This window comes from Acartia tonsa, chromosome 12, assembly GCF_053477335.1.
Source record: "Acartia tonsa isolate MP-2025a chromosome 12, ASM5347733v1, whole genome shotgun sequence".
Taxonomy (NCBI): Eukaryota; Metazoa; Arthropoda; class Copepoda; order Calanoida; family Acartiidae; genus Acartia; species Acartia tonsa.
The window spans coordinates 12,239,355-12,258,438 of NC_137271.1; the positions used below are offsets into that span (position 1 = coordinate 12,239,355).

Here is a 19,084-nt window from a genome sequence, read left to right on the forward strand (position 1 = left end):
GCTTTTGTGATTTTTTTAAACCTTTTGTGAGGAGCTCTCGAAGTTCAAAGTTTTTTTTCAACGGGGTTCAACAAGATAAAGTTTTTCAATAACTACTCAATAGAATTCAAAAAGTAAGGTATCAAATTAAAGATCTTACTATTTTTGTTCATAATGGCAATTTTCTTCTTTTTTTTTGTTGGCGTTTTAGTACTTAAAACCATCTTAATTTAAAAAAAAACTTTAGTTACTTCAAAAAAATGAGGTCTACAAAAAAACGCTTGTATATCTAAATTATATGGATCATTTTACATCTTCTACTTTCTAAAAACACCGACTAGCTATTTTTAAAAAATAATAAAGTTAGGACACATTTTTTGTAATGTATTTATACATGGTCTTATAGGTATATAGGGGTAAAGAATATAGATTCTGAAAATTATAAGTATAAAACTATTATAAAAGTTCTGAAGATTTTGTTTGTAATGTTGGCACATTTTCTTATCTCCAATATCATGAATGCCAAACTTACATAATCTAATCAGTATGTATTGGAGAAAAAAAAACTATGTAAAGCAAAATTACTCTAAAACTCACTTATTTCCAATGCTACTTTATACTATACATGTGGCTGCGCTTCTGGCATCAGTAGTTTCAGTATTCGAAAGAGGAAAAGGTGAAAAAATAGCCTAACATCCAAAGACTTAAAACTAAAACACAAAATATACTAAAACCATCCCCGGGCAAGCCTCCTTGAAATTGAGAACTTATACGGTTCAGTAGTTCTCTAAATCTTAACCCTTAACGGTCGGGGGGGGGGGCGTTGAACGCCCCCCCATCCGGTTTTTTCTATCTCATTTTCTGTGTGTGAAAGATAAAGAGCCCAAACTGCTTGACTTTTTAAGTATGGGTATGACACATAACTGAGAGTTGGAATTTTTTGAATATCTCCATCCTGGCGGGCACAGGATGCCAGCAAACCTGGCAGGGTCATCCAGGTAAAGAACAAAAATTTGTTTTTGATTTAAACAAAGCATTTTATCTTACCAAAATACTAAAATATCCTCTATTAGTACATCCTCATATTAAATACAGGTGTTCAAGTCAATTTCAGGTTCCAGGTATGATCCTGCAGGTCCTGATCCTCCAGGTCTCCAGAAATCTTTAAAATGCTCCTGTGGCCGCAATTTTTGACTTAGAGACTTCAAATTTTAAACTTAAGCTTTTCTTACAAGATCCGCCGCCGTTTTCCCGCCGACCGCCGACTGCGGCGGCTGGCATCTGCCAAGTACAGCTGCGGCCGCTGAAACTTATGTTTTGATATTTCAAATATAAAATTTAAATAAAATAAACATTTTCTGCAAAAAAAAATTTTCTTCTAGCTTTAAAAATAAAAAAATTACAGCCGTTTGAAATTTTTAAGTAAAAAAGGACCTAAAAACAAAAAAATTTTGCCCTCTAGCTCTAATAGGAACTGAGATAATGAGGGGGGGGGGCGTTGAACGCCCCCCCCCCCCCCGACTGATTAAGGTGCGGCAAGGGGTCCGACTGTTAAGGGTTAAGCTACAAACAAAATAATTTACAACTTTATATAATAGAATGTATTATGTTATCTTTAAATAGACCTTTCTTTAGAGAAGGAGACTTCAATTAATTTACATCCCTTTATTCCCCCCACTTTCCATTTTTTTATAATTCATCTTAAAATATGAATGAGGAAAACCATTTAATGAAGACATAACTTAAATTGAACTTGCTTGCAGGGATCTAAAGAGATAATATAATTAATATACACCCCCGATAATGTTACACAAAATTACCCCCTTTTTAGATTACAATTAGAGGTTAAAACGTTTGGACACTTAGTGAAACATCCAATCAAAATTCAATTACAGACCCAAAAGTAGTTGAGCCAACGAATGAGAAACGGTATTATATAAAACTTTGGGGACTAGCCCAATGTCCCCTCCCTTCTTATCTTGCATGTCATTAAATAAATTTCGCCTTTAGATCTATTGAATCCTATATACTTTAAACATAAATTTAATTGAAAATAAGTTTTAAAATTGCTGAGTGGGGGACTATTTTACAATTTATATGAATAAAGTTTGATGATATATCCAGGGAATAAAGGTATAGGACAATGCAAGATAAATATTTACTAGTCACTGAATGTCTGTTTGCCTGTCTGTACTAAAAAATATTGCTAACCACTAGACCGATATGTCTTTCCTTTGCAGTAAAGCTTCTTATTGGTCGTGGGATGGGGATTATAAAATGCATTAGGAAAAAATTACCCCTTCCAAAATATCTATCTTTTTTTTCTTTTCAAAATTCAAATTTAAGGTGGTCGTTCAAACACTTAACCTCCCCGTCTTTAATTGCTCCTCAATGAATCTAAGGGCTTCAAAGTTAGTCAAAGATAAATTAATCTTCCTTTTAATTACAAAAAATACACTTAAAAGTAAAATGTACTTGAAAAGAAAAAGAAAAGACTATTAAGAATATTTATTTAATGTAAGCGTGACTTCATCCTAGCATTTAATACCAATCATTAAGATTATGTTTTAAATATATCTATAATTAATAAATGTTTAGTGAAATTAAAACTATTTCTTAATTTATTAAGGTAAAATATTAACTTTGTTACATAATATCTGTTTGATCATTAAAACCTCGCTAACCACTTTCAGATTTTTAGGATCCGGGATAGTTTTATGCTATTTTATTTCTTTGATCACAGAGCCACTAGTTTTTTATTTATTTAAAGAAGAAGGCTAAAAAACATAAAAACTATACCTAAGATTTTGTAGATGAATAAGCAGTAAGGTTAATGAATGGAGGGATAACTTCTCAATATCTGTTAAATCAACAACCTAAAAAAACATTTTGTATCTACTTAATTTAATTCATACTGCAGAAATGGTTGAAGAACCCAGTAAAAGTGTCGGACTGATTATGACGTAAAAAAATAATTAGCCAATGAGAGGCTACTATAAATTTTACCATTGGTCAATAATGGCCTCTCATTGGCTAATTTTTTTTTACGTCATAATCATTCCGACACTATTACTGGGTTCATGGTTGAAATGTTTTTCAGAGTTTCCTTGGCGTTGGGAATTGGACCTAAAGAAAGACATAAGACCTGATGGACAAAAGACCTAACATTTTTTCCTCTATGCATAACGGCTGATGGGGACCCTAACACTTCGGAGCTTATTCCTGAGATGTTCTAGCCCTACGGGATTATAAAGCCAATTATGCCTAACCTAACCTGAGGTAAAATTTTAAAACAGAAGTTGCTTGGTTGTTTGTCCCTCAAATCTAATGTCTTTGGTCTTTTGTTCCATCACCTTTGGCTTATTTACAAGTGCATAGCAATACATGCAAAGTGTTGGTTAGTTAATCACAGTCAACTATATTTAGAAATATATCAAAATCATACGAAAATCTTAGATTCAACGTAACATAAGTAGCTGTCAAACCGTTCCTGAAATCTTATGCAACAATAAAAACTCTGCAAAATAGAAATACCTCTAGTTTAGAACAGCCAGGTTTTCTTTTCCTGTAACAAATATAATCAGTTTACATGTCAATCAAGTATTCCTATTTTAATATAATTAGAGGCCTGTCATCCTGTTTTTATATCTACTTATATTGGATATTTGAATATCAGAAAAGCATAAAATAAAAAAATCCGTAAAAAATTTATAAATTTCATAAAATCTTCGAAAAACTGGAAATGAAAAATCCATCACTAGAAAATACAACCATTATTCTTAGTAAGAATGCATAATATTAACTCTTTATTCCTGACAATATCTTCGGCTGTTTCATTCAGCCCCAAGAGGTACTTGATCCCAAGATCACTGACAGGAGCTGGACCTCTAATTCTAAATAAATAGATAAATAAATAGGATAGATAGATAGATAATTAAAAATACGTGCTTACCCTAAAACTGCTTGGTGAGCACTGACTCCCCCCACCAATTCTTTTTATACGGAGGTATTTTCCCTTACGCATAACTCCTGCGTGGGACCCTAAACCTGCAGGCTGCAGGGCTACTCAGTACCCAATATAACATAACCTAACCTGCCTTGAAGTAATAAACAAATGGACGAAAAGCTACCCTCCCCAAAAACATTTAGCTATTCAAGGGGTTTCAATATTCAAAAGGCATGTTGAAAAAATACGCCACAATAGCTCTTTAGACAATTTTAAATATAAAAAAATATTTTTTTTGTGAAAGATAGATAGAAGACCGATTAAATTCTTACTGTATAGATAGATATAGATATGTATATCAAAAGAGAGATAGCCAGTATATGGATTCACTGATATAAAGATAGATAAACCTACCTAAATTTTCTAAGATTTGTACATGTATTACTGATAACTCTAATAATGTTGTTATTGACCAAAGTTCCAAGATTTATGCTGGTCAAATAAGGCAGCTCTCTGAAAGCATAAATATCTTTAAAATTAACCTTTTATACTTATAAAGGGAGAGGTCATTTTCTAGTAAATCCCGTAAAGGTGTGTGTTATAAGGCCTAAAAATAGTAGTAGAACGATAAGGTGCTCTATATATTTGTATTTCCTATTGAATAGAACAATAGGGAAGAAATTTTTTTTTTTTTTTTTGATAACCGTACCTGGAATATCTGAAATTTCTATCAAACGCTTTGTTTGGCTCAAACTGACACAAATAAAAAAAATATAATTATAATAAATCAACCTGTAAAGAATGACTTCTTCCTTTGTTTAATGGTATAGATTGTTCTTAACCTTTACCTTGTACCTATAGAAAACATTATTATTATAATTATATTTTTTTTTAATTTTTGTCAGTTTGAGCCAAACAAAGCGTTTGATAGAAATTTCGTATTTTTTTAGATAATAACGGGATTTACTAGAAAATGACCTCTCCCTTTGTCCATAGGTCTGTAATCGTAAATTCATGTTAATATCGTTCTAGTATTTTTAAACTTCAGGAGTTATAGGAATTTGCAATCTTATTGTTATATATAATGTTAGTCCTTTTTAAAAAGTGAAGCTTTTCTAAAATTAGGGTTTGTCAGTCCGTCCGTAACGGATAGCTTTTCCCGTTAATTTAGGCATGTTAGAATTTTCCTATCGATTTCAAACTTTGCATGATGATTCCTGTAGTAGTTAGGTACGATTTAGCAACTCTTTACCAGAATGTCTGTACGTCCATTTTAAACATGTTGTTTTTTATGTGATAAAATCATCCTAGCGATCTGATTTTTGGATGACTGATTCCTATTATAATAAGGTACAATAGTGTGAGCGAAGTATCTCTTTAGTCAAGTTCTAAAAATGTCAATATGTCCCTAAACAGAATTCTGTATTTAAGAAGTTTTGCTACACATTTACGTATAATTTTATCAAAACTTATATATTCATAATTTGTATATTCAGTTCTGACATTCTACAAGAGTTAATGATCGTCTGTCATACCGTTTAAGAACATTGCTTTTATGGATGTTGTCATCCTGTTTACTCAGAATTTTAACACGGACGAATTTTATGAGAGATAATTCCTTGTACAATTAGACATGATGTTTTAATTATAGTATTTTAATATATTTTAAAAAGAATGATTTTTTATCTTTACATAAAATTAAAGCAAATATACAATGAGTAAAACGTCAGGAATGGAGGGGAAATAGTAAACACGTTATCTTATTTTTTGGCTTAAACACTTCGGTTACATTTTTACTCGTAGTGTCAAAACTTAGAAATAATTTTAATTCTCTGAATCTTTTCTAATTTTGTTTGTCATAATTGGGATGTATGTCAATTCATCCTCCATTGCATTTTCCCAAAAGATCTGAAAAGAGACGTACCTAATTGCATCTTCGATAATGTTAGCATAATGTTCCCTTGTATCTGAACTAAAATAAAAACATAAATATAAAACAATAAAAAGAAACCAACAAGGGCTATTAGTATTAGGCCCATAAGTAGCACATTTCTATAATTGAAAATGGGTAATAGCTTATAAGAAAAGATTACTAAACAGTTATTTAAAAAAGTAACATGAACAGCATTACAAGGATAATGTAAAGTTGAGTTAAACAATTCTAAATAAAATCACGAAACCTTGTTATCTACAATAAATTTTCGGTGTGACAAACGTAATGACAAACGACGGATAATTATAATGTAGATGTGCAATCAACAGACAGAGTGAAACAAGGATAACAACATCAATAAGTAGCGAAGATCAAATAAATCATGGATGCAAAATGGACAAATATATTTATAATGCAGATGTTTAGTGGTAATAGAAAAAAAGAGAGAGAATATGTGATTGTAAAAAGAATAAAAACACATCCTTGCAGTAAAATAACCGACAGACTGACGGACCTAGTAATTGCATTAAGGATACCCTATGGTAATGGGAATCTTCACTAAAAAAATCGACGTCTTTCTTAAATACCGGTCATTTTCCTTATTAACGGGCTAACGAACGGACGGACAGACAAAGTGAGTTATTGAGTAGTTATACATGGAATGAATGTTTTAATTACCACTGAACAAAATCATTATAATCCGGGGGTGTAGAATGTTCATCTAGCCCACTTAGATTTAGCTCCTCTAAGTATTTACACCTAAATAAAAGATTTTGGATCATGGAAAGAAAACGAAGGTTTCATCGTATTTTCACAGTAGCTTTTGGAAGGTTATTTTAGGTTAGGTTAAGTAAATGTTAAGGGTTAGAAACTATGCCCCGCAAAGCTAGACCCCCCCCCCCGCAGGGGTGAAATAGGAGAAAAAGCTACTGTGAAAATACGACGAAACCCGCAACTTCGTTTTCTTTCATGATTCATGATTTTTTTAGTAGCGTAAGCTACTTTATAATTAGAGTTGATCCGTCCGTCTGTCCATATGTATAAAAGTAATTCGTCGTTAACTATCAATTTCATTGATTATCTCGCTTTCAATCCAGGTATCTAAAGTAATAAGACAATAGCCGATTGATTTGATGTACATCCCTAATGATGATAATGAAAATTACGCCATCTGTACATCATAATTAGCGGTTGAAATATTTGAATTTTAAATTTAATGAACCAATCAATCTAATTTCAATAAAAGTCTCCAAAGTTGTTTAGTATACGAAAAAGAAAACGATATTATAAAACTTTGGGGACTAATTTGATAAACAGCCAATAATCCCCTCCCCCCCTTCTTTCTAGATTTTATTTTTTAAATAAAAAAATTTAAAAAAAATTACCTGTATAAACAGTCAATAATGCTTTTATGTGTATTTGGAAGGGGATAATATCTGTCATCGCGTCTTCCTAACTCTAACTAAATTAAATTGATTGATAGAGAGATAGATATGAAAATAGATAGAACCGTTTGGGATAAACATTCAACTATAGTATGTAAATGGATAGATAGGCATATAGAAAACAATTGAAATATATATCCTATTTTATAAACTAGTAAGGTTTTTGTTTTGTCTATAACTTAAGATTTCAATAACTACTGAATCAATTGACCTCCCCATTTTATGGAAGCTTTTCATAGGTCCCGGGTTGGTTTTATGCTATCTTATTCATGCAACTAGTTTTTTTAATATAAGAGTATTTAAGTGTTAAAACCTGAAAATCATATTTTGTATAATTTAAAGTTGTTATGATATTATAATAGCATGTGATATATGATCAATTATTAATTTCCTTAAAAGTACCAGGAAGTCTGTCCGTCTGTATATCAGAGATCTCGCTAACCTTTGAACCAATATGGTTCTTCTTTTTACAATGAATCTTCTTCTAAGCCCAGGAAAGGTTCAAAATAAATTAAGGGTAGGGTTAATTTTCTTTTCTAAAAAAAGACCCCCTTCAAAAAATTTGCTCTCTACCCCAGGTCTTGTTTTTGGATTTAATTCATCGTGAGGGAATTAAAAATGTGTTTACCTTCTTAAATCCAGGATGCACCAAAACCCAAACGTCCATAGGTGACGCTTTTCTCCTAAAATGATAAAAATACTTAATTTTATGTAAATTCTTTAGGTACTTAAATGTACGTATATACGATCCAATATATTTGTTTAGAAGATATAAACTCCCGATAGCTAACTTTCTAGTTTAAGAAAATCCACTATTAATATCTAACTTTTATTTATATATTATTTATCCAAGCAAAGCTTTATCCTTCGAAATGTAAAAAAAAACTGCCCCTTCCGACCAAGATCTGTACACTTTCTTTTTAGTATTATGGCCAGATTGTCCCTCAACTGTTTTCCCATTGGCTGATTTAGATAGCTCATGTCGTAAAAATTAGGCATATTTAATTATCCTTTCGATTACAAGCTTAGCATGAGGATTCCTGGATCAGTTAGGTTAAATAAATAATTTTTGGAATATAGATTCCTAGAACCATTAGGCAAACTGATATTAGCAAATCAGCAATATAATAAAGTCTTAAAATATAAGTATGTCCATATACTATATCCAAGTAATTTTTGGGTGTATTTTTACGGATTATTTCAAACTTGTAATGTCAATCTTCGTTTGTTTATCTGTTATGTTAAGCTTCGCTTTCATCCTTGTTTTACTTAATACGATGAAAGAACAGGAAAATAAATGTAAGTAAGTTTGTAGACTATTGTTTTAAGTTTATATTTATTGTAGTCCGGGTATTGCTGAGAACATAAAAACTTATTGAAAGGAAAGAACATCTATCTATAGTACAAAGTAGTACGATGTCTCTCCGTCTGTCTGTCTGTCTGAAGCTTAAGATCGCAGTAACCACTGTACTGATTGGGCTCTACTCTTCAGGGAATATACCTACTGGTCCTGGGATGGTTTTAAGCTATTTTATTCGGGTATGGGACACCCCCCATCCCCCCCCAAAAAATGAAAAACATCCACCTCCAAAAAAAAATTTTTAAACTAAAATCAAAAAAGGGGTGTTCGACTACCCCCCCCCCCAAAAAAAAAAAAATCCCCACCCCCAAATTTTTTTTTACTTTTTCTATAAATAACACAAATTAGGTTGATTAATTCTCTTAGGACAAAGCCCCTAGAGGCTAGGGGCGAAGCCGCTAGTGTATTTTAATAGTAAGTATAAAACAAGATTGACAACATCCATGAAAACGAAGATAAACCAATCAGATAAGCAACGCGTTAAAATTGGAAAAATATATAAATATTTAGAATTTAAACATAAATCTATGAAAAGGTTGAAATATTAAAAAAAAGAATAAAGTGGGCACGAGCTTTATGTAAGTCTGCCTACGGGAAAGGTACCCTGTGCCGTCTTTCATTTGGGTCTTTAATATCATCTAAAATAGCGTCAGAAATATTAACACAGTCAAGTCTCTGCAAAAGAACAGAAAGCAGTTTGCAGCTGACAAAAAGGATCTCCACTAGGATATATAAGTTGGAAGAAATTTTAATGGGGAGATTTGAAAACTGCATCAAATTTTAAGGATTTTTTATAAAATTAATTTTTTGTATAATTCTTTATCTAAAAGCGTAAATACAATTTAAGTTAATCAATTTTGACATCTGCGATTGGTGGATTGAAAACTATCTGCGCTCTAATTGGAGAAGCTTAAGTTTCGTACATCATTCACCCAATTAGAGCGCAGGTAGTTCCTAATCCACCTATCCTATTGGTCAAAATTAATTAACTTAAATTGTATTTCCACTTTTAGATAAAGAATTATACAAAAAACGAATTTTATAAAAAATCCTTAAAATTTGATGCAGATTTCAAATCTTCCCCTAACATTAAAATTCCTTCCAACATATATATCCTAATCTCCACCACTTACGCCAGATAGTTGTATGGGTTATACATCTATACTTTAACATTTATTTTTCAAAAATCTGACCTTCCATCTCCTTGGTAGCTAAGAACTCTGGAGAATATTTCTGCTGCTATGCTGGGACACAAATCTGATACATAGCCATGGATAACTTCTGCTCTTCTCTAAATAATAATCTCATAACTATAACATTTAATAAGAAGTTTGACTCATATTTACATTCATATCATATTTGGGGTATAGTCCCTTTCGTGGCAACGCCCCTTAAGGGGCGTTTCTTCGTATTTTACAGTGACTTTTCTCCTATTGCAAGGGGCTCTAACCCTGCGTGGCCAATAGCCTAACCATTCAGTGTAATCACCTAACCCAATATAACCTAATCTAACCTAACCTAACCTAAAATAACCTATCAAAGGCGATTTTTAAAATACCCCGAATCGCCCCTTAAGAAGCGTTGCCACGAAAGGGACTAAACCCTATATTTGTAGTGAGCAGTAAACGTTTATGTACATAACCTAGCTTAACCTAAACTAATAATTTTTACCTGCTGTTCGGGTGTAAGAGAAATAAGATTTCTGCATCCCAAATCTTTATCCTGAATAATCATATACAATATTATAGCAGTGACAGTCAGGGAAAAGGGAATGATATTCTGACAAACAATTCTAAAGGAAAATTTCCCCACAACTCCCTTCCCCTTTTCCTCCCCTTCTTATCCACCCTTCTTCAGTTATATGAAAAAACAAGATATACCCCCAGCTAATTTCCAAAGGTTTCGTGATTTTTTTGTAGAATTGATTGTTACAATAGCTAGGCCTGAGTGACAATAAATCTTACATATACTAAGAGTGCTTTCCCTTCAATTGTTTATTGGGCACGGAATTCCATCCCTGGATGGTTCTCTTTAACAGGGTAGATTCTCATAAGTCCTGGGAAGGTTTAAAACCATTTTGAGGAAAGGTGCCACCACCCTTCTAAAAGAAGTCTTCACTAGAAAAAAATTTAAATGGGGGATGGTCGACTCTCCCCCCCCCCCCCCCACCTAACCCCCCAAAATCAACTCCACCAGAATTTTTTTTTACTTTTTTTCATTTTAAATCCAAATAAGTTTGGTTGTGGAAATAAACCCCCCCCCCCTCCCTAAATGCCTCTAGAGGCCTCTAGGGGCGTATCCGCTAGTATAAGGATAATACAATACATGTATTGTACGTGTTTTAATAAAAACGATTAAAATTTACAAAGAAAATTAATCAAAAGAGATTGCCTCTCGTTTGTACTGACAAAATTTAAATAGTTTAATTTGTTTTAATTAAGAGATTAATACACGAACACATTTTTCTTATTATTATTTCAAGAAAAAATTTGATTATTCGATTTTAGTTTAAGAGTTTTCGCTGTTATTACCTAAAAACAAAACCATCATGCTTATATGCATTTTTATTTTAAGTTTTACGTGTATACGGCATGCAACAATTATCTTACTGTCGATATAAAGCATTAAATTGAATTAATACTTTCAGTTATGAGAAGGAATTGCGGTGCTAAAAAACACTGAATCCCTCCCCTTTATTTTTAAAATAATTAAAATAGGGGGAAGGTGTTTGATTTAACTCATCCTACGGGGGCCCATAACATGCAAACAAGCCTTCACAGACCAATATTATATAGAACACATTTGGCGTGAAAAAATTGCAACAAAATGCTGAAAGTGCAAATATTCGTTGCATAATATTTTCAAGCTTGTGTGAAAATTTATTTTCCTTTTTTTTTAAGGAGCATAGCCCCCCTTTAGTCAACAAAATAAATGATAATTATAGATGTATAACCCAGACAACTATCTGGCCCAAGGGGTTTGAGCTGGGGATCTTTTTCGTCTGATAGCAGAGTGCTTTCAGCTTTTTTTGTGACTTGGCTGAGTCTATACTTCCGATGCTAATGGCTGATATTGAAAGACCCAATTGGAAGTAGGCGTAGGTTCCTCACGCCGTCAGAAGAGGTTCACATAGCACGTGCCTCCCTCCCGTATTTCCTCTGTATAGTCCCTGCGGGGGAGCTCTAACCCTGTAGGGCTACACAGTTCCCAATATAACCTAATTCTACCTGGCATTGAACAATAAACAAATAAAGTAAATACTAATACTGATTTGTTTCCAGAATATATTGGGTGTGGTTTTCCGTGCTCAAAGAGGCACTGAAAACGCCTCTTTTTTCATCTTATTCTTAATTTTTTAATCTTCATTCTTGTTTTGAAAAATTATCCAAAAGAAATATTGATAAACAGGGAAAAGAACTTAACATAAATTGCATTTTACGTCATCAGGGACAAAGACTTGTATTCTAAACAAAAACTATTCCATTTTACATTGCGTCACTTTAATTAACCATTTTTACCTCTAGTGTCATTTGACTGAGGGAAAAAGAAAGAAAATAAATTGTGGGAAATGATAGATTTTTTAGTGCAGTTTCTCTTGAGAGGGTGGTTGTCATAAACATTCCCTGGACCTGCGAGAAGCTTTACAATAATGGAAATTCATATTGGATCAGCACTTAGAGAGATCCCTTGCTGCATATACAGCCGAACAGACATCCTGTTACTTTTATATTAGGATTGATGGAACAAAGTTTAAATATAGGGATCAACAATCTATAAAACTTTGGGTACCAGTGAAAGTACAATAACTTCTTCCTCCAAGATTAGATAATATTTCTTCAGCAGGGAAATTATGATCAATAATTATATAAATGAACTTAGAAATGATAATTAATTGGATCTTGCTTTAGGCCAAGGCATACATAAGAAATCATTTATCAAAAAATAAACTGTTCCTTTCCTTAGTTATTTTCTGCAATTCATTATATCTTTAAAATGTGCAATTTTTTGGCAAAGTACTTGATTTATACATTTTCTAGATTATATTCAATTCAATTTGAAAGATTACATTTTGAATTTTTTATGTGTAAGTACATTTATTTTGTAAATTTTTGAGTAGCAGTGGTTCTGAATAAGTATAAATGTTTCAAGAGCAACCAAGGGTGGAGGAAAGAAGTTCCCGCCCTCCAAATCTATGGAAATTTACAAAACTTTATTAAATGGTTATAACCCCAAAATTTAAATGCCTGGATGAGATGTATAATATGCCAGTTGTTGTTTGATTGTATATAGAAAAAAATCTTTGAATGCCCTGATGAGGAAAGATGCAGTCTTTCGAAAATTTGGAAATAATTATTGAAATGAGGTAGCTTGAGTTTTTTTACTGGGGTTAGTAGTAGTTGAGACGTGTATTTTTCTTATATAAAACTTTGTGTGAATGAATGAATATTACAGTATTGTTTACTTCAATAATGCAGACAAGTAATACATAAGTCATCTCATCATGTAAAGTATGAAATCGAAAGGGCGATTTTTACATGCCTAAATCCATGCTATATTATAAGAAAATAGAGATCCTTTCGAGAACAGCTGGGTAAATTAGCTAACCCTGCACTGCTTCTCGAAAACCAAGTAAATAGTAAAAGACAAAACTTAATTTCTGTCATTCTTTTTCAGATTCTTTATTACTGTTGAAATCATGAATGTGCGTAGAGTGTAGACTTACAATTAGGTACATAAATCTACATGTCTAACAAAGCAGAAATTTATTCATAGGTAAATGTTTAGATTTTTTTGTGGTGTAACAACAATATAAACATGGATGACAACATCCATTAAAGCGGATTTCTGGAATGTACAAGTCTTAACAAAATTGTAACTAAATTTGGTTCAAAACTGCTTGAATGATATTACTGTTTAAGGACATACTTACATTTTAGGGCTTGATTATATAGGTTATTCGCTAATAACATTGTGCATTGTTGTAATAGGATTCAGTATTCCAAAAATCAGATGAATAGAATAATTTAATCAATTTTATCAACCAACTGATAAAATGACTGATCAACCAACTGATCAACCAACTGATCAACCAACTGATCAACCAACTAATCAACCAACTGATCAACCAACTGATCAACCAACTGATCAACCAACTGATCAACCAACTGATCAACCAACTGATCAACCAACTGATCAACCAACTGATCAACCAAATTATCAACTAACTGATCAACTAACTGATCAACCAACTGATCAACCAACTATACAACCATTTGATCGACTTACTAAGCAACCAACGGATTAAGACGACCCAAAACTCGTTTTTCTTTCAGTGAAAGGAGGGAAATTCGCCTCTCTTCCTACCCTCCCTTGGAAGTCCATGTTTGTAAGTCCAAATTTTCAGCTTGCTTACTTATACCTTGGTTAGGTATTATGCATACATACACAATTCTCTAAATCTAATTATAAGTTTTATTCTCTCTCTTTGTTCCACTTAATCTTATATTCACTAGGTATAAGAAATGAAACAGATTTTTAATAGCAAAGCTACTCTATAATTAACTTGTCTGTCAGTCCTTAATGCTAGGGGGGAAACATGATTTTTCAAGATAGACAGCTGGAATTTTTAGTGAAGAATCTTATGACATATGCCCATCTAATATATACATTGTTTTGTCCATCTGTCTGTATTTGGAGTGCTAGATCGATTCCTAGATTTTAAGTATTCGTGATTTTCTCAACTCCTTTTCAAGATAGAGGGCTGACTTTTTTAGGGATTAATTAATTTTACATTCTGCATACTTTCACTAAGGCCCGTGCTAACAAAACTGGTATTATTTTTTTATTTAATGATAGAAAAAAAGCTGGAAATAATATTACGTTTTTCTTTTAACCAAAGTATTGTCACTCTATATAATTGGTAAAGTTAATTATCCCTTTGACGAAGCCTAATATGTACCACTTTTGTACCACTCTTGATTCCTGTGACGTCATAAATTGAGGGAGATAAGAGGAGAAGTGGGAAAGAAAACCCATAAAAAAGAGATGAATTTTTATGACGTTACAGGAATCAAAAGTGGTACAGATTAGGGTTAGTCAAAAGGGATAATTAACTTTAACAATTATATCATTTCATTTTTGGAAATGTAGTAACATGAAAGGTTGAAATAAATTCTAGTTTTGTTAGCCCCGTGAGGGCCAGAAATCTATATTAATAAAAGCAGTGATTATTTTTGTTCATTGTTAGTGTCTTTTCAGTTGAAAATTTCCCATAATACAATAAAATTAGGCTCATGGCACAATTTAATGCAGAGGAAATAAAACAATAGTAAATTATTACCTTATCTGTTGATTTTCTAATGATATCTTCCAGAGTTAGGGAAGCTAAGGACTGTAGACTCAACACAGATCTCACTAAAATAAATATATTTTATAGTAATATCCTCTAGAGTTAGGGAATCTAAAGATTGTAGACTCAACACAGATCTCACTAAAATAAATATATTTTATAGTAATATCCTCTAGAGTTAGGGAAGCTAAGGACTGTAGACTCAACACAGATCTCACTAAAAACAATATATTTTATAGTAATATCCTCTAGAGTTAGGGAAGCTAAGGACTGTAGACTCAACACAGATCTCACTAAAATAAATATATTTTATAGTAATATCCTCTAGAGTTATGGAAGCTAAGGATTGTAGACTCAACACAGATCTCACTAAAATAAATATATTTTAAATATATTTTATAGTAGTATCCTCTAGAGTTAGGGAAGCTAAGGACTGTAGACTCAACACAGATCTCACTAAAATAACAAAAGTATATAAAACACCAAAGAGATTAGATGAGTAAGAATATCTATGAAATAAGGGACAGAATGCGTTAAACTTTTCCGGGCAGCTTTATGCTTCATTTAATTATCTGATATTACCAATACTCTCAGTAATATTATTCAGGGATCCAAAGGGATAAGACAATGGCAGATAAATTTATTTCTATCTCTAATAATGTTAGGCTAAATTAACCCTTACACTAAGTGGTTGAAACTTTTAGACAATCAACTTAACAAACCAACAAATCAAAATTCAATTCAAGTCCCCAAAGTTGTTTAGTCAACGAATAAGAAAATATATTTGAAATTTTGGGGACTATTGTAATACTAATAACCAGTCAATTGTTACTTTCCTTTCTGACTATTTCTGATAATTTTTCTTCAAATTTCTGAAACATAAACAAGCATTTTACAGAAAAATAATTGTTATGCTTATTTATGTTAGGTTTGATTAATAAAAGATATATAAAAAATTATCTATTATTGCAAAACAGATCTCAAAGAACAGAAAGACATCCTATTGCTTTATACATTGAAAAATATTATTGTACTTGAATTACCAAATTCTTGGGCGGGTGGTCGCCAACCAATACCAAACCACTTTATGTCATAATTTAATGTTTAATTTTTTAGATGTAAAATAATATTTATTTCTCGCATCGTATTATGGACAGCTTTTCGCTTTTAATATTAATACCATTTTTGTGAGGGCCATCAAAATTAGTTTTAATATAATGATTTTTATTTTAATAATCGTAGAAAATTATCTGTAATACGATGGTAAACATGATTGTTCAGTATGGCTGAGAACTGGTTCTAATCCAACGGATCAAGTCAATCGGTTTCGAAACCATACTGACAATGATATTCTTGAATTATCAAGTTATATCTCAAGAAGTGTAATAACTGCTTAAACATTGCCATAATATTAATATAGGAACCCTTTAATTTGATTTCCACCGACTTATGGTATTTTAACTTTTACATTTAGACGACAAAATAAACAACCATCAGAATACTTGTGCATTTGGAAGCATGAATAATAAGATGATACAGAAGAAGCTGTCTTTATGTTAGGTTATATTAGGCATATATAATTATACCCACAGGGTTAGACCTACTCGCCTTGGCAAAACTTAGAGAGAAAAAAACATATAAATAGAGTATGGGGTTTTTTTTAAGGAAAAGCATAAAATATGCTATAATCCAATACATTTTCCTCTAAAAAATTGCTTTCATACCGGAATGTTCATAATAACATCTATGGTGATATAAATGCTGTAAAAACAGAAAGAATCATTGAACATGTATAAGAACGCAATGCATCTATATATAAGATACTATCTAGTTCACTTGAGTGTCCACTTAGCATCATGTAAAATAAATAAAGTAAGACGCTTGCAAGTTATAAATATCTACACAAAACATTAATTTTTTTTAACTACACTAAATATATCTTTCAAACGTTTTCGCATGGATAGAAATAATTTTGCTTCCATGAATATATGATTTATCAATCATAAATTATCTAATATGAAACACCACTTTCTAAGAAGCTCCTTTTGATTCCAGATAAAATCAACAAATTTTTCAGTATTTAAGACTGTTTAATAGTGAAGGGTACGTGAAGTGAATTTAAAGAGTATGTAAATGGTATGTAAATAGTAAGTAAAAGGTATGTTAAAATTATGTAAAAGGTAAGTTAGGAGTAAATAAAGTGTAAATGAAGAGTAATTGATGTGTAAGTGAAGGGTAAGTGAAGTGTAAGTAAGGTACAGTGAAGAGGAAGTTCGGGGAAGAGAAAGAAAGGGAACTATCTGCACTTATGAACATTAGCACACACACTAAACTAAACATGAAGAGTATGGTTGAACAGAGTGACAGGCACACATAGACAAACAATAATAGAGTAGATTTGCTACAAATGACAAATCAAAAACAATTTCAGAGAAGAAAATATGCTTATCCACCTTACTGGCAAATGCAACTACATATTGTCATTTAAGTTATGCGTATATGTTTTTGAAATGAAACAAATAAAAAACAAATATTTAGTAAATTGTAATATGATTTTTTATGAGATTTTATATAAATCAAATTATATCCTTCAATAATTAAATTATAATTATTTTGACAGTATTTTAATTAATATACTAGCGGCTGTGCCACGGTATCTGTGTTAGAAGGTGTAGGAAAGGGCAAAATATTAGCCTGAAACCACCCCAAGACCAAATTTTAAAAGAAAATAACCTGAAACTGTCATAGGATTTATTTCAAGCTTCCCTTAAAGGAAGAAGTCAATCAGTTCAGTAGAAATCAAAAACTTAAGCTACAGACAAAAAAACCTTACTACTTTATATAAACAGGATTTATATATTTTGTAAGAACACTAACAGCATGTAAAAAATTTCCAACCTTGCCCTTGCGATGAGCATTGCAATCTTATCAGTATTTTTGCAAGGTTAAGGATTAGCACAGCAGATTTATGTTGCATTGCAATTTTAAGGATATTTATTTTAAAGACACACAATTATATGTCCGATGTGGGAGGTGTAAAGGGGTGATTAGGCCCCCCCCCCCCACCTTTAAAATTATAAGGGATAATATTTTAACCCTGGGGTAAAATTCCTCCCTCTCTCCAAACTTTGTTTATCATATTTTGCAACTTCCTCCCAAAAGAATTACCTTGCAGTTTTGTGTCCTAACGTTTAAGTTTCAAAACGCAAAAGCAGATTTTGGTACTTTAATTTCATGCTTTTTTTTACTTTTATTTATGCAGCAGTTACATTTCTAAATTTAAATATTTTCCTTTCATCAATGTGCTTTAATTAGAATTTAAATGAAGAAAAATAAAAAAAAGTATTTTTTCCCCTCATAATTAAGTTGAGCTAAGCACACACTAATTAGACATATGTAAATAAACATTTCACTTGATGACATATTCTTAAAAATCCTATTACCCAGAGAGAGAGAAGATCGTGCACAATAAAATATTATAAACGGCTGTGATATGTCCAAAATATTAAGATAAATGACCCAGTGATTTATCCAATAATTTAAATCATACAAAGGTTGATTTTTTTACCTTATGGGAAGATTAGATTACTTTTTTTTGTCAAGTCCTCGAATCCTTTCTTATAATTACACTAACATCATATTATTCTACACTAACGTTTTGCCGCTATAATAAACCAATCATTTATATCCTTGTCAAATTATCAGCTTGTTATTATCAGCCTTTTTAAAATTCAGAAATTCAAATTTTATTGCAAACATTTTTAAATTGTTTGATAATTTTCCTCAAATTAATTTTAAAGAAGGTATCGAGGAGGGTAATTTTTTTCTTTGTGCATAAACTTTTTGGGGACACTTATACCTGCGGTGCCCTAACCTAACCTAAACTAAGGTAAAACACTTGCAGTCTGCTCCAACCCCTTTTTTTTAATTTCAAAATCTTTATCTTTATCTTTATCTGTATCTTAATCTGTTTTGTTTAAATGCAATGTTGATTTACTCTCTTATGACATTAGCATACATCTAACTAAATTATTTTGCATCAATCAACTACACTTTCTCAATTGAAAAATAA

The 19,084-nt window shown here is 31.7% G+C and overlaps 1 protein-coding gene across 1 annotated transcript in view; it reads right to left on the reverse strand.

Moving 5' to 3' along the window:
- Window positions 1-16,115, reverse strand: part of LOC145333770 (uncharacterized) — a 32,600-nt gene extending 16,485 nt beyond the window's left edge. The window contains exons 1-12 of the mRNA XM_080178999.1: window positions 16,056-16,115; window positions 15,004-15,077; window positions 10,335-10,385; window positions 9,857-9,954; window positions 7,932-7,986; window positions 7,244-7,320; window positions 6,537-6,617; window positions 5,850-5,897; window positions 4,340-4,438; window positions 3,789-3,872; window positions 3,514-3,541; window positions 2,779-2,855 (exon numbers count right to left, since the gene is read on the reverse strand). Coding sequence (XP_080035125.1) covers window positions 2,779-2,855; window positions 3,514-3,541; window positions 3,789-3,872; window positions 4,340-4,438; window positions 5,850-5,897; window positions 6,537-6,617; window positions 7,244-7,320; window positions 7,932-7,970 — 533 coding nt within the window. The 5' untranslated portion in view covers window positions 7,971-7,986; window positions 9,857-9,954; window positions 10,335-10,385; window positions 15,004-15,077; window positions 16,056-16,115. The remainder of the gene's footprint in view (window positions 1-2,778; window positions 2,856-3,513; window positions 3,542-3,788; window positions 3,873-4,339; window positions 4,439-5,849; window positions 5,898-6,536; window positions 6,618-7,243; window positions 7,321-7,931; window positions 7,987-9,856; window positions 9,955-10,334; window positions 10,386-15,003; window positions 15,078-16,055) is intronic.
- Between the last annotated feature and the right edge of the window lie 2,969 nt (window positions 16,116-19,084).